This window comes from Corvus brachyrhynchos, unplaced genomic scaffold, assembly GCF_000691975.1.
Source record: "Corvus brachyrhynchos isolate BGI_N302 unplaced genomic scaffold, ASM69197v1 scaffold255, whole genome shotgun sequence".
Taxonomy (NCBI): Eukaryota; Metazoa; Chordata; class Aves; order Passeriformes; family Corvidae; genus Corvus; species Corvus brachyrhynchos.
This window is the reverse complement of record NW_008238358.1, coordinates 6015843-6032609: the sequence shown is the minus strand read 5'-3', so window position 1 is coordinate 6032609 and position 16767 is coordinate 6015843. Positions and strand designations below refer to the sequence as shown.

General features: G+C 38.8%; 1 protein-coding gene across 2 annotated transcripts in view; it reads left to right on the top strand.

The window, feature by feature from the left end:
* Positions 1-16767, top strand: part of LOC103616562 (mitogen-activated protein kinase kinase kinase MLT) — an 85661-nt gene that overhangs the window by 18882 nt on the left and 50012 nt on the right. For both annotated transcript variants that reach the window (XM_017735609.1, XM_008634753.2), the window contains exons 2-7: positions 3228-3315; positions 7451-7552; positions 8326-8391; positions 9315-9343; positions 9461-9598; positions 15518-15604. In XM_017735609.1, coding sequence (XP_017591098.1) covers positions 3228-3315; positions 7451-7552; positions 8326-8391; positions 9315-9343; positions 9461-9598; positions 15518-15604 — 510 coding nt within the window. The remainder of the gene's footprint in view (positions 1-3227; positions 3316-7450; positions 7553-8325; positions 8392-9314; positions 9344-9460; positions 9599-15517; positions 15605-16767) is intronic.

The window sequence follows — 16767 nt, the reverse complement described above, 5'->3', positions numbered from 1 at the left end:
TGAAACAGTCTTTAGACAGACAGATGCATGACAAGATTTTCTTTCAAGCATTTAGGCATTTTGGATTTAAGTATAGTTTTGATGCTTAAAGGTGATTCTAAATATTCTTGTTAGTGTCTAAGAAATCTTTGAAATACCAGTCTTTAACCACCACTCTCTAATTTGCTATCTGAAAGTAATTTTCATTGAAATACGGCACCTTCTTGTCAAAGATAGTACAAAAGCTTCAAAGATATGGACTGGCTTGCATCTGATTCTCGCTGTAAGGAGTAAGTGTCTTTAAATTGGCTAATAGAGTTCACAGCTGATCTACAGCAACAGAAAAGAACAAAACATGAAAGGAATAGTCTAGAATCGCTAGTGCTAACCAACAGCAGAGTGATTAAAAGTGTTTAGAGAGGATTTCTTTCTGATATAATAGTCCTTAGGAACAGTTGGCAATTTTTTTTACCCCAAAGTTGTTAATTTTTGTATCTGTGGGCAATTAGAAGGTGCTTCTCTGGATTTCTTAGATGGAAGCTTGCTTTGGTATCTGTTAAATCCCAGATTAGGGTATGAACATCAGTGTGAAGGTGATGGTATTAGCCATGGTCAACACAGCATTTTTTTCATACTTCTGTAATGTGATCTTAGTGTATATAATGTAAATAAGATAATGGTAAAAATTTTCTTTTGCATTTCCAATGATAAAAGCGCTGCGTGTCTGTGCCAGTGAAGTACTTGTGTTCTTGGGCTAATGTTCATATTTCGTTTCCAGTCCCGTCGTGGTAGCACTGGGTGATTGGTCAGTCTTGAGTTTGCTGCTGGCGTTGCTGCAGTGTAGCCCTTCTGTTGTCCACTGACCCTGATGGGCTTTCACTGGATCCAGCAGCAAATTGTGTGAGATGGAGAACAGTCACTGCGTTCTGCACATAGTTGTGATGGAATAGGGAGCTATGGCACTTGGATTTGTTAATCATGGCACAGTTTTAATCATTCTCCTAAAAGATTCATCTAGTACTACTTTTATAGCTGGGACCTAAATATATTATGCTATGGGAAAAAAATGTGAGACCCATCAATTTAATTCTAATAACCTCTTGAAGTACTTGTGTTGTAAACACCACAGCAGATGGCATGCTCAGTGCTTTGAAGACATGGTGTGTTTTAAGTACTTTACAAGAAGATGGTTTTATTCCATTGCTCCAACCAAGGTGTTCATGAAAAGGTGGTTTTAGATGGTTTGTCTAACTGTTTGTGTTATTCCTGTCTCATATAAGAATATTCAGATATGCAGTCAAGGAGAGTTAGGTCTCCTGGTAATCTGGCAGTAATGCTGGTAAGAATTAGAGGACATTGCCCAATTGAGTATTTCCTAAGGAATATACAAACATAATACAAAAGTTTCTGAGATGGAGATTTGGATGACTAAGCAGTCACCTGCATCCTCCAGGCTAGCAAAGGAGGTTGGAGGTACAACTCATGCTGCTGCTGCTGCAAGAGTCCCTTGTCTTGGGAGGCTGGTGCGGCTGCAGTTGGAGGGCAGAGCTCCTTCTGCTGGCAGATCCCTTGACTGGCTCTAGGAGTGTTGCTGTTTAACTGCAGGTGAATCTTCCCACATTTGCTTAGGTAGCTGCCAGTTAAATTATTTTGTGGCCTTGTAGATTCACTGAAGACAGAAAAGCTATAGCAGTTTTGATGCAGAATCCCATGGTACATCAGCTACTGCTACTGTAATAAATGTAGAGCTATAGCAAAGCGGTATTTGTTTGGCCTGTGTTTTATAGGGGGTACCATGATACATGTGCTTAATTGCATAATTACAGATAAAGGCATTAGATGACTCAATTTTTTGCTGTTGTTGCTTAAAGACTTTTTGAGTAACTTCAACACAGTTTTCAATTAAGACCTTTATCTTTAGCTAATGCACAGACATTTACACATATTCAATTAAATCTTTAACTATAGCTTTGAACTTAACTTGGGTTACACTAACTCTTCATGCTGCTTAGCCTGCTCAGCAAGAAAAATAGTATTACCATCAAGTGAGTAATCTTTTTTCATAATACCAGAAAATTAACTTCTAAAATGTATGCTGTTTTCAGCAAATCATACTGCAGGCTGACTCACCTAGAAGTCCACAAAATAATTTAATTGGCAGTTATCTAAGAATATGTGTGAAAACTCTCCTCTGGGTAAACAGCAACACTCCCACTGCCAGTCAAAGGTCTGTGAAGGGATCTGTCAGATACTTTTGATAAGTTCTGAGGAGTTAATTGTGATGTTGTTCTTGTTAGATGCTCTTGCCTGGTATAGAGTTAACATAATCTCGAAGTCTTAAAGTAAAGCATTACAGTGGAGAAAAATATAAAATAGTACATATCTGTATTTGCATAATATGTATACTTGTGCAAAAACATGTGTCTAAAATCTGTTGAGTATTTATTTTAATACACTACAGAGGTGAGACTGTTGAGACAGCTTCCAGGAGATATCTGACCTTTTTTCTCAAAAACTACAGGGTGTGTATGTCTTAATTTATGTTGGTACAGTCTCATTGTCTTGCAGTCTCTTGCTGAAGCCCAGCAGCATTATTCAAGTAGAATTTGAAGGTTTTGCATATTTATCCAGAATTGCCAAACATCTGTACTCTACATTGAGGAGCAGTTTCAACTGCACTGCTGGCTATTTGGCAGTCTCAAAGATGCTTGCTGTGTGTATTTAATCAGACTCCACAGCGCATGCCTGGAAATTCCACATCTCCAGTAAACATTGGATGGAGCTGTGTGTGCATGGTATGCTGTAACAGCCTGGAACACTGGACTCGCTGAACCCATGGTACTTTGTGCATAAACACAAATTCTGGATAGGACTGCTGCTGCTTTGCCAAAAATCCCAGATCTTTCTTGGAATAAAGTTTTCCAAGGTTTTCAGTTTTTCCAAAGACTTAACTTCCTACATCAGTGCCTTGGCCATGAAAGAATAGTCTGAAATTTATTTTTCCCACCCCCCCCAAACATACAAAGCATTCATCTGCCAGACTCTCTCACTAGGTTTTCAAATACCAAGCATTTGTGAACAGTCTTTTCTAGATACGTATGTGCTTTTATATATATTATATATATATACATATATATATAAAAAATATGTTGTATATGTGTGTGTACCAACTGAGGTATAAAATAAACTATCATAGTAAATGACCCATTCCTAATTGTCTAACTTGTTTGTTTGTTTGTTTTCAACAGGCAGAAATACTCAGTGTGCTCAGTCACAGAAACATCATTCAGTTCTATGGAGCTGTCATTGAACCTCCAAATTATGGCATAGTTACAGGTAAGAATTTTTTCTGACCTTTTTCTTGATTCTTTAAAACTCCAGTTTTAAAAGGTTATCTCCAATGTTGCCCAATTACAATGTTTTGCTAATTGTTCTGGTCTTCTTTAAATGTTAAGGGTGCATGGCACCACCTGCTTCAATGTAAGTGGCAGTGCTGGAGGTGGGAACCAGACTGGGAGCATAGCTGGTGGCAGCATGGAGGCAGATGGGGCCTAGGGTGTTCTTAATGCACAACTGCAGGACCCCTTTAAACAGAGGCTAACTGCTTTTCCATTTTAATTGGGCATGTCACAAAAGCAGAGATTTTCATGATACGAAGTTCTGGCTGGTTCTGTGAGGAGGGTAGGCTGGGTGCCTGCTCAGAGCAAAGCTGCCCCATGAGTTCTGCCTGCATTGAAAATAGGAGAATTTGCATTGTGAAGTGGACAAATGGAAGAGCTTGAAATAGAGTCAAGGGTTTATAAGACATTGTAAGACACCTCCCTTTATTCACTGGAAGCTAGGTTTCATTTGTTTTGACATTCTTAGAATTATGCAGAAGTTGGTTTTTGTGGTATTGTTGGGGTTTTTTGGTGGTGGTTTTTTTTTTTTTTTTTTTTTTACAGCTTTAAGCTTCCTGCCCTTATCTTGGGAGATAGTCCAGATACAGAATTTTCTCCCTTTCCTGTATGGGACAAACTACGTAAGATAGGAGTAGAAAGCAAAGAAATTTCCCATCTGCTGAAACAAATGTTTGGAGAAATAAAATGCATGATAGCGTGGATTAGGAGTCATGTTTTGGCATGTCTGTAACCTTTCAAAGTTCAATGTGAGGAGTAGTCTTCTGTGTGTGGCACAATCTAATACCAATTTGAGTCACTGCCAGTAAGGTTTTTATTGGTTCTTAGATGGTGGTCAGAACTTGTGAAAATTCAGTTATTTCTACCTGCCTCTTAGACTGCTGGTTATCACAGCAGATAGCAGTGTAATCTGGTGGGAGCACATCCAAAATGCAGCACTTTTCAGGGCATAGGGAGCTTTGCTTACTGCAGGAGTATCAGCATACTGGAGGTCATGGTGTGGCAGTCAGCATTCCAGAGGTGCATGGGGTGACTACAGTCTTCACCACTCAGAAATGCATTGATGATAGCATATAGACAGGAGCTTGAATTCCTTCTGGAGGCAATAAAATTAATAGAAAGCTAATAAATCAAGTAATGTAATTTTACTAGCCTTTTTAATGTAAGTGTAAACCAGCAAGCAGAGTAGCAAAGGAGAGGTGTAATCGATGACCTGGGATGATGTCTGGATCAGAAGTCCTCAGCTTGGTCTCACAAAAGGTCAGTGTTTGGAGGACATATGACCTGCTTACCAGTCACAGGACAAACAGCAATTAAAGTAATTCACTGTGCTGTTGAGAAGGAGGACTCTTTAACTACCTGTGAGAAAGAGACTATGGTGTGTAGTTCAACAGCTTTGTTCCACAGGAACTCTGATCACACCTGGCTAAAGAAGAAAGAGGTTTGGGGGTTTTTTAGCATACTGTGTTGATTCTCCGTGCAACTTCTAAGGAGACTGGAGTCCTATGGGTTGGAAGGGAAGCAAGGTTCCATTTCCCCACACTGTTTTCAAATGAGAGAATGGCTACTGATAAAAGAAATGTTAATTATGCTTAAAATGTCTTTTAGAGGGATTTTCACTTTGTGATCTTCTGGATGGCCTTCAGTGTTGCAAACTTAACCCTGTGTTTAGTCAGATTCATTCTTGGGAGAGAAAATCACAAACAAGAAGAAATCTTGAGAAACGAATGTTCCTTCAGAGTGATGGAGATGAGAGCATTGAGCCAAGTATTGGCATCTGCTGAACATTAGCTGCATGTACTGTCTTATGTGGGGTTGTTAAAGAGTTCTCTGAGAAGGGCTACAGCTGCAGTTAAAAGGAATGCTTTCCTGCTGGGATGTATGTCAGTGTTCCAGCTCATCCTGATGCTCAGTGAGCTGCTGACGTGGATCACATTGTTCTAGATGTTACTGGCCATCTCTGTCAGCAGCAGTCTCAATGTGTAGCTTTCAGATACGGCCTTTGGCCACAGCTGCCTCATCCCAAAAGGTTCTTAGAGCTTCTGCCCCCATTGCACAGAACCATATGTATCCCATAGCCCATCACAGGGTGCGTCCAGTAAGGCAATCAGAGCTTTCCTTTCTAAAGCAAGTATTTCTTTTCCATTATTATTGACAAAACATTGTCCTTGCAATATGATTTCCAAATCCATAAGCTCCTAGTAAATACCTGTGGCACAATAAGTATATAGAAGAAATTATAACAGTGGAGCTTTGTTGATTGAAGCTTACTTGCCTCTGTTCACACCGAGTGGCAAAGGGCTGGAGGAGCTGAGTTGTCCCTGACCCTGCTGGATCAAATTATGCACTGTAAAGGCATGTAAAGCATGCAGCCAACCTATTCCTGAAGAAGCCATTTTTAAGACAGATGATGACATCACGGGTAAAAAAAGCTTCTGTTTTAATTGTGGAAATGTGCAGGTCAGCAGCTTACTCCTCTCTCGGTGACATCAGAAGGTACACGTCTGTCCTTTCAGTGGCAGGTTGTGCAGCGTGATCCAAAGCTAACACTTGAGTGTTTACTTTCAAGGGACTTGTTGTTTTCTCCCTCTTTCATTTAGCACTGGAGTCTTCCCATCTGGCCTGCCATGTTCTAGGCTGCAGATTCAGTTTGGTCTGTTTCCCTCCCCATGCAGTGGTCTCCCAGTGTTTTTGATTTCCTTGGTGAGGAACAATGGAAATTTTTGTATTCATTTAGCCTATCATGTATCAATCGTTGATTAATATTATTATTTAAAAAATTCAGATACCTTTGATGTAGGCAATGATTTTGTGGCTGCTTTGAAATGATGTGAAGATTTTGAGAGTCTTCTAAGTAGGTTCTAAATTCTGCCTGAGAAGCATGCTGAATAGCCTTGGGAGAGAGGGACAAAAGGCTTCAGTTGCTCCTTGTATCCCTTGTATCCCCTGGTCTTTGTGCTACTTGGGCTGCGCTGGGTGGCATGTGCCTGCCCCGTCATTGCAAACAGATAAAAGAAAATGTATCAGCTGCTTCATCTTATGAACCTCCTGTTGTGTTTTTGGTGAAACATCAATGAATTCTAAATAAGCATAAAACTTATTTAAGAAATACTGAGGGGAAGAGCTACAGCCTTTAAACTACTGTACCTGACCTGCAGCACAGGGAAATCTGTCCTGCTTATCTCCGTGTTAGATTTCTAGTTTCATCCTTCCGATTTTTTCTCCATGGGAAATAGGAGACTTTCTACCTGCAAACCCTTTCCTTGTAACAGAACATTATGTATTTAGCATGTGGCTTTACTTAAAAAAAAAAATTAAAAATTATATTTTGTTATGGGGCATCATTTATACACAGTACTGCTTACCAGTGGGGAGTATCCTCTGATTTTAGAAACAATAAGATGGATCTGATACCACCAAACTAATCTATTAACTGTTCTGATCAAGAGTGGCAAATGAACTGTTCAAAAAAGTAAGAATTTTAGATTATATGAAAGTGGTACTGTGGAGATTTGATTTGTCTCCAGTTTCACACCTAAATATGTGTAGGTATAACTAGCTTGTTATTCCTGTTTTAAGCCCTGCAACTCTGATAGTCAGACTGGATTCCATCTGCCACACTTCCAAACACCAGTGGGCCCCAAAAGCCCTTGTTTGTATCCACAGAATCCTGCTGTGGGATTCTGTAGGTACAGTTAAGGGAAATTAAGAAAAACATCTGCTTGTCCTGAACAAAGAGCATACAGAACCTTTTACTCTGGAATTTGAACTGCTTTGCCTGATCTTTCTTGATGCCAGACCTTTCTAACGCTTTTTCATTTTAATGCCTATTTTTCTATATGATTACACTTTTTTGTTTGTTTTTTCTTTTTTTGTTAGTAGTAGATTATGTCTGTAGGGATAATCAGATAAACTCTCCTACTACACTGGTAATAATATTAGGCTGTCGACCCCAAGTTCTTTGTCATTAAGGCAGAGGTTGACTGCTTTGTAGAACTGGCAGAGTTTCTACTACATCTTTCAAGTTAGGTGCAATGTTTTAAAATGTTGTGTTTGTTGCTGTTTTTTAACAGAGTATGCTTCTGCTGGCTCACTGTTTGATTACATTAATAGTAACAAAAGTGAAGAGATGGATATGGATCATATCATGACCTGGGCCACTGACATAGCTAAAGGTAAGCAAGAATAGTGGCGTATGCTATCCTACACAGCCAGCAAATGTACAGCTGGAGATGCTTTCCTTAGAAAGTCAGGAGAGCCTTCCTAGTCTTCCTTATTTAAATTGTAACAAAACCAACCAAACATATATAAATAAAAAAAGCAAAACCCATTCACTGTTCTTTGTAATATGTTCCTTGTTTATTATGAATCCCAAATATTCTGGAGTGAAAATGGCTTCTGTGAGCCAGTTCTGATGTGCTCCTAAGTCCCAAGAGGATAATTTTGCTGATGTAGAGTAATTATGAGGTAAAGTGCATAATTGCCCTCACATTTGATTTGATTTGGGGCATTTAAGGAAGCTAAGGGCTTATTCTCAGCAAACATACTGAAATTCTTTGTATAATAATGTAGAATAAGCTGTTCCATCCTTTGTGTTCTCTGTGACTGACCACACAAGAACTAGTGTAAACTAATGAAAAAAAAGTAAATTAATATCTGGCTTAATTGTGTAGACACCTCCTTAACTATATAGTTAGAGAAAATAACTACATATGATGTTAAAAACCATTAGCATATCCATATAGATGCTCTGAGATATATGTGAGCTTTGCTTAGTGCTTTTTACTCGAGGTAGATTACAGGAAGCTTTGCTTCTCCTTCAGCATGTCAATACGGCATACAGGTATGGCAACTCATAATGAGTACAGCTAGTGGGAACCAGGAAACATGACTGAGATATGTGATGGCCCTCCTCAGCCTAACTGGATTGTTCCTTTGTTTTGTGTAGGAATGCACTATTTACACATGGAAGCTCCAGTCAAAGTTATCCACAGGGACCTGAAGTCCAGGAATGGTAAAGTAGCAAAACACTGAAATGCTCTGTGTTTACTGTTACCTGTTAATGTGGCATTTAAGTCTGTGCCTGAGCTTTGTGAACAAGCAGAACTAACTAACGCCTTGGTTGTCATCAAAGCTTCACTTGTTGAAGCACAGAAGAGCCTGTTCCCTCCTCCCCATCCTGAGCCTGTCTGAAGTTCACTACAGACTTGGCATCATCTAGAGCACTGTGGAGGGCTCTTCCAACTTGTGTCTTGCTGGCCATGATTGGCCATCTCATCAGCTTTCAGACACTGCCTGGGCACTCCTCACATCCTTTTCCTATTTGGAAAGGTTGAGTACCAGGGAAGGCTGGCAGACACCAGACACAATAGGCTGGATAAGGCCTATTATTTCTTATCAGAAAATCTTGTCTTTACTGTGGCTTTTTTTGAGGTTTGACACATACTCAGGCTTTTGAGTAATACACATTGAGTGTGGAGTCTGTACTTAGCAATTGACAGTCGTTCTTGAAATTTGCTGAACATTGCCTTTTAGATGAAACTTCTACTACTAGTGGTGGGATAGGAGGGACACACAGGGAGATAATAGTCAAGAAATATGTAGGTCTCACCTTGGTTGTAGGCTTTCTCCTTTTATTAACAACTCTTCCCGAGAGCTTCTTGTTAAACCTAACTATACTGGGGAGAATGAAGTTCATCTGTGGTGGTGTTGTCTTTTAACTCAGTAAGACCTGAAAGGTTTTGCATTTCTTTGGAGGCTTGCAGGTATCCAGCATATGTTCTGTAAGCTTCTCAAAGGAACCAGGACAGGTGTGCACATTCAGGTGCTGGCTCACCTTAGGGTCATTTGTCTTATTGAAAAACAAAGTATTTTGCTGTAAAAATGTATTGGACTTGTTCTCAGCATTTTTGTAACCTTTTGTTTTTTCATTTTCAGTTGTTATAGCTGCTGATGGTGTGTTAAAGGTATGAACACTTTAATTATTTGAAAACAGATGCTGCTGCTTGACTGCATGTTTCCATGTCTGATGAATGAGGTTGATACTGTTAATACCAGTTTAATATTTTATTTATTTTTGCCAGATCTGTGATTTTGGTGCCTCAAGATTCCACTCCCATACGACACACATGTCATTAGTGGGCACGTTCCCATGGATGGCCCCAGAAGTTATTCAAAGTCTTCCGGTGTCTGAAACATGTGACACATACTCGTATGGAGTGGTGAGTGCCTCATCTCACTATGCATTGTAGCAGTTCTCTAGTGTGACAGAATTCACATGGTGCAAGAACAACAAAAAACCTCACACTTCCTTTTAAGACTGACCCATAATTTATAATTATATGCTTGAAAGTGGTAGAAGAACATAGTATTTTGCATGTTTGGTAACATCTGATTAGAGTAGCAGCATGCCAGCATAGGAAGTGCATGCTTTGCCACAAGTATTCACCATATGTCCAAAGGCTTTCAGGAGCTGCTGAAAAACCTGCATCATGAATCTCTGCTTGTGGGGTTTTTTTGTGGAACCGAGGAGAAAAAGGTTGTCTTGTAATAGGTGTGTAACAGGATGAAATCATTAGCATTCCACTTTCCCCAAAATAGTGTCACTGATTTTTATTAAAAAACAACTGCTCTGTGCTCAATTGTTTAAAAGACACTGCTGTCACTATCTGTGAGAATAGACCCCATCTGAAAATATAGAAGCCCAGCACTGCTTTGCTGAAGGGTAAGGAATTAGTTATAGTTCATAAGAATGTCAGGTTTTCAGATTCAGTAATGTGAATTACTTTACTCTGTCTACAGTTAAACTCTAATTTAGTTTTGCTCTGCAATATAAAGTAGGCTAGAAATAGCCCTACTGGTCATATCAACTGTGTGCCTAACCCCATAGCCTTTCTCTGCTAGAGGACAGTAAAGAGTACTTTGGGGGGGAAAGGAAAGGGTGTGGGGCTGTAGTTCCATGCATATCATTGTATTAACCATTTTTCTGTTTGGATTCAACAGTGGGTGGCAGAATGAGAAATTCTTCGCTACCTGTCAAGTATTGTCTCTTTCTCTTTGAGGGATGGGAGGAGATAGATGTGAGGGAGGCACTGTGGTTTTAAGCTAGCACCTATGGCTATGCATAGCTAAGCTGATGTCTCAGTGGAGGATGACTTAAACTTTTTGCCAAACAGTTGTTTATAGTGAGAAAAAAATTTGAGACCTGATGTGGCATCACCTAACAGCGAAAGTTTGAAGGTTTGAAAGGAGCCTTTATTGTCAGATTCAAAATCTTTGCTTAACTGAACTGGGTCACAAAGAGTAAGAGAACATAAGCTAGTAAATGTAAATGTTAATGTAAACTGTTACTGGAAGCAATCACATATTATCCACTGAAGGGAAACATTCCAGCTTCAAAACAGAGCAACAATGTTAGAGGAAAAATTCCATACATGGTGTTATAGTTTAAACTGCTCACATAGTCATCCTAGTCTGAATTGACTTTAGGTAATGTTTTCAAAGTGGGAGAAGGTAAGAAATTGTTTAATATCTTATCAGGTCAAGTATTAACAGTGCCTTGGGAACAGTATGTTGTGCATAGTTTATTTTGCCTCATTCAAAAAGTAAGGTTCCTTTGACAGTTCTGTGCTTGGAGGTAGAACTGAACTACCCTCCTTATGAAAACAGTTCAGTGTTACCAGAGTATTTTAATGTTGCTATGGGTGTGTAGTGCTTCTTTAGAACATCTAATAATGACCCACAATTTTTAATATATTATTTTTGAACTAATGTGTTCTACTGTGGGTAGAAGCTTATGAATTCACTTAGGCTAAAGTAATTAATCTTTTTATAACTCTAGTCTTGGAACGCCATCATTTTCAGAGGAGATTGAGGGGTAGAAATGAAGAATGGCAGTGGCCCAAGTTCTCTGTTGCTGAAATTGCTGATACAGTGGGTTATACCAGCAAGAAATGGCCTGAATATAATACTGAAAGTTGGAATCTCCCTATAATAAGTGTAAAAACTATCAGAGAATTAGCTAGGGGTCTGAAAACAAGAAATCTGAGAAAGGGTATTTTTGTCTCTTCAAGTTATTATCATCTATAAAAACAAAATGTAAAGAATCCCTTTTTGAAGCATAACACTTGCCAGCAGCTTTTGTGCTAGAGAGACAAATCTGCTTTACTTCAGTTAAAGTCCTCTTAACAAAGAACAGAATCCTTTCAAATGTAAACTAGTAAGATGCTAGGAATAGATATTTCATTTGCAATATTTCTCATCTTCCCCATGTTTTTCTTTAATTTCCTTTCTTCTATTTTTTTATCAGATGGTCTTTTCTTTCTACAAACCAATCTGTGATTTTAAATATTCTGTTTAAGCTGTGAGAGAGCTTTTCTCCATGAAGTGTTGAAGTTCTTCTGCAGCCTCGTAGGTCTGAGCTGCTTCTCAGCTGAAACGAATTTTCCTTTTTGTGAGCAGTTGTGTACATGTTTATAGCTAAGGTTTAGATTAGCTTGTCCTGCTCTTCCTGGATGTTTAAACAGGCCTATGTATTCTCTGAGATACATAGTAAATAATTTATAATACTGTCATGAAGTGCTAAAGCTAAATTTTCCAGGAGATTTATTACCACACAGAGACAGATCTTACACTTTCCTTCAGCCATGCTTTAGTTCTCTTTTCTGATTCATTTCCAAGTCTGTACTCTTGAACAACTGAAACCAAGTGTTACAAGTGATGAACCCAGAAACTGACTTGTATGTCATTGTATGTTGCTCAAAAATTATTCCTTGCCATCTCTGCCATTCCTCGCTATCTCTGCCAGATAGGAAAGTGTATGTGGGATGACAGTGTCACTCTAAAAGCTGTTTCAAAATCATGAAGACATATGCTCAGAATATGTTACCCTGGCAGAACTGTTTGCAGTGCACCACAGTGTGTGTTTGTGTATCAGTATAAATGTGTTTAATCACAGAGAGCTTATCCGATGTAGCTGAATTATTTTATCACTTACAAGAACAAATAAGTAAAACCATTAATTGGCTATTGGGGGAATAGAGACTGCCATTAAATGTAGCAGCTGTTCAAACATGGCTTTAGCTATGAGAACATATGTTATTTATAGAGGGAATGTTGGCCAGCTCCAGGGGTTATCCCTTACTCTTTTTGAAAAGAATTACACGATCTTTAACTGCAGTTGGATCAATGCAGAGAAGACAGACCTAGTTTTCATGCCTAAGGGCAGTACCTCTGTGAGCGCAATGCTAATGCTTATGCTGTACTTCTGCTAACTGTGGCTCCTGACCATTGTCTGTGAACAGTTTCCTACCAGACAAAGCAATTTTTTTTTTCAGTGAAGGTGTTCAGAGTGTTTTCTTTTCCTCAAATTACTTACTTGGATGTTCCCCTATCCACATGGCACTTTGAATCTTTGTTGGCTTTGCACTGGTGAGGAGATGGGGTAGGGGTGTTGTGGGTTTAAGTTTTCCTTTGGGTTATTGTCACATAGTTGAGAGGATAGGAATTGAAATGCACAGCTGAGCTGACAGAAATAAGTGTGTGAGCTTTTTCTGAAGACAAAATATTTCTTATTCTCAGGTTCATGTATAGGGTGAACATACATACATTTATCTCTCCTTTCTGTTCCTCTATATGCAAAGATGAGTCCAACATCTTCAGAGGCTGCAGCTTATAAAACCACTACATTAAATGGCCTTGCTTTGTTTTTCATCATGTTTTCTAGTTTGGCTGTTTTCTCTGTGAGCAGCTGCTGTCCATCATTACAGAGATGTGATGTGATTGTGAAAGCAGGTGATCCTCACCATCACAGGTGGGAGGGGATGTGAACCATGTCAGTCTCAGTTAGATTATACACCAAAAAGGAAGGATAAATTGATTTCCCTATGAAGTGAGCTGGGGAGCCAGTTCTGAAAATGAACAAGTGTGTACCTCATAGTAAAGAGGCTGGGGTAAGTCAGGTTGAGGTCCTTGTCTGCTGCTGAATCACCTTGGGGAGAGGAAGAGGTAAATGAGAATGCAGAAGGTACCCATTTGCTGCTTTTTAAAAGACTGCTGATGCAATCATTCACCTTAGCTGATGATTCAGGGTAGCAAGTCCGTGAGAGGAGGTTGAAACTCATGTAAAACTGAACATAGAGACATGTCACCATTGGAAGGAAAGGCTTTCTCTATACAACTGGCCTGAATATGAAAATTGCATTGTTATTAAAATATTTTCTAAACCTGTGTAAGTAAATACAAAGGTTTCCAACATCCCACTTTAGTATCTTTTACTTTCATTTATAAGTAAAATGAAGGCATTAACAAAAATCCTTCATATTGTGTCAGACTGCTGGTTTTCTCTTCAACTATGTGCAGTGTTGGAAGTGTTTATAACTAGCGCTGTTGGTTTAGGGAGGTGGTGATCTGTTCGGGCAGTGGAAATAAACACTAAAGGTGTCATGATAAAGGAATTTGGTGCAAAATGTTCTGCGCAAGCATATGTGCATGAATGAAACAAGACAGCTCTTAAAATTTACAGTCTTCTCAAAGAAAGGTAGCATCGCAGTAGTTTTCCAGCTCAAGGCTCTTGAAGACATTTAACATGTATTTCATTATGTTCTTTATTATGAAGATTATTTAGATACTGCTCTATCTGATGTGCAAACTTGAGTTTTTCCTCTGTGGTTTCATGGTACAGTCACACAGATGAGGTGGTTCTGCAAGGCTGCTCAACCACATGTTTGATTTGGTCCAGGGACCTTTGTTTTAAACTGACTGTTCTGTACACTGCTATTTTGCCTGAAGTACATGGAACTGCTAAATGTTGTCCTTCTCTCACAATTAAATTTCCTTCTCTACCAGTAGAGAGGTGATAATTTGAGTTACAATTGAGGTGCCTATTTTTCCTTCTGAAAGGATTGAACTGAGGCTAACAGGGTAATTGAATAAGTCTGCAAAAGATTTCCCCATATATTTCTTATTCTCAGAAAAACTGTTCTTATTTTTCCAAGATACCCTTACCTTTACTAATCAGTCTTCTGACTCAAGCAGAATTATTCAAATCGGTCTATTGTTGGAGTACCCTGTTCACTTGATTAAAGGCCCAACTCTGCTTCAATGCATTTTTTTTGCTTGACCTCCATCTGCCAATATTGTTGCATTTTCTTTCTAATTATCTTCATAGCTGTCCACAATCCATTCAAAACGATGCAGCTGGAATAAACCTGGGCACTAACCCAAACAGTGAGGATACAGAGATTTGCATAAGGATCTTAATGCATTTTGGCAAATCCTGCATTAAATGTATTTTGTTTTTGCTGTTATACTTGATATATGAGCTGAAGAAAAAGTTTGTAGATATTCGTAACTAGATGTGTATATGAAGGTTCTGCTGTAAAAATTTGGGGACATACACAAGTGGAGGTACAAAGTGCTATTAATTTGGTTGAATTCCAATATGTTGTACCAATAGCAGAAAAACAAGTTGGATTCATTGACTTGAAGCCTTTTTGATGATGCCAAACTCTTTTCTACAGAATAGCTTGGATTCTTGGGTACCGTGTTACCAAAATGCTAAAAGCATGCAAAATTAGGAGATCTTTCTATATCTAAGGACAGTATGTCTATAAAATCTGGAGGAGAACAGAGTAATTTTTTATATGCCATGTATTGCTTAGTTTAACATGATCACATACTTGGAGATAAACAATTACAGTTTTGATTGCAAAATTTTATTTTTATAGGCATATCATAGGAGCAAAATACCTTTTGGATCACATTCACTAGTTGCAATTGCATAGAAATATTTTTAAATGAAAAATTACTGCAAAGCAAAGATATGTCTAGTTGGAGCTGAGAAGGAGAGGAGGAGTTCATTGTCTTCCCAAGTCCCAGTTGCCAAATGTGAACTTTATAGTGTACAAAGATAGTAAAAAAGCAACCGAGTTTTTCATCTTGGCTTTTCTGTAGGTGAAAAAGCAGAAACATTCAAATTAATTTTGTGAGAGGATCTCGCACACAAACACTGGTCCAAGTTCCTGCAAATGAAAACTGGTTGCCTGGTAATTGGATACAGAATAGTGCTGTATCAAGGTTTAATAATGTATTTAAAATACAAAGTACAGAAATAAAAATTCTTTTCTTTTTTTCTCTTCCAGGTTCTCTGGGAGATGCTAACAAGGGAGGTCCCCTTTAAAGGCTTGGAAGGATTACAAGTAGCTTGGCTTGTAGTGGAAAAAAACGAGGTAAGACTACGTTTCTACATTCAGGTACATAGATCAGAAAACAGTATTGGGGTTTTGCAAAAGACTTTTTCATCTTCTTCAAATTGAAAGTAAGTTCACGCGTATGGAAAGATTAGCAGTAGGAGCTAACACAAAGGGTCAAAGTGATGTTATTCCTCATGAATGGACCCTTTACATCTAATTGTTGCAGCTTCACGTCGTGATGCTGTAGATCAAAAATTGTACAAGTACTGTACTAGTTTCTCAGTCTCAATTGTAAAACCTAGGGGTTTGTTCTTAGTGATGAAAGAAGCCATTGCGTCCAAGGTAGGGGAACAGTTTAACTCCATCTCCTGCGTTTAGGACATCTTTTTACTGGCCGGGAGTTGATATATCTGTAAGAGACCTTCAGCTACTTCAACTTAACTCTCCCAGCAGGAGTCACTATAGTACAAGAAACTGCCGCTTAGATGAAAATTTCAAAAATAAAAGAAGAAAAAATAGTTTTAAAAAAAGAGAGAAATTACAGTTTTGCCACCTACGTTCAACACTACATTGAAGATGAGCTCCTCACTGGTATCGGCAAGGCTGTGGCATAGCTGCAAGCCTCCTCATGCAGAGTCTTTCCATTTCAAAAGCACTTCAGTGGTGTAAACACCGTTTGTACAGTGTCCCCAGCCTCGCTTTTCTTCTTCTCACAAATTGAGGCTTTCAGTTAGTTGGACATGTGAGCGTATATCTGAACACATAGTCCCTTGATATCAAAGACAGTAACTACATTTAAAAAACATTTAAAGTTGTGACTGTACCACACACAGACAAGCATGGAAATCCTCCACAAAGATGAAACCTCCTCTATCTAGACACAGCGGAAGCTTGGGAAACATTACAATGGCGAGGCAGTGGCTGTACAATACAGATTTCTATTCTTCTACATAAACTGTTTCTCAAAATGCTTCAGAGTTAAACAGAGGAGTTAGGTTTCCTCCTCTTAGTTTAATGTTTTTTGTTGGTGTTTTTTTCCCTCTCTCTTTTTTCTTCTTTTTGAGGACTGGATTAATTCCAGTGAGTGACACTGTGATACACCAATTAGTTGGAAATGCTACTATAACAGTGTGAAGATTGTGAATGTGGTCTTCTACTGTATTTATCAGAGCAGGGGGCACAAAGACACTCTTTTTCCT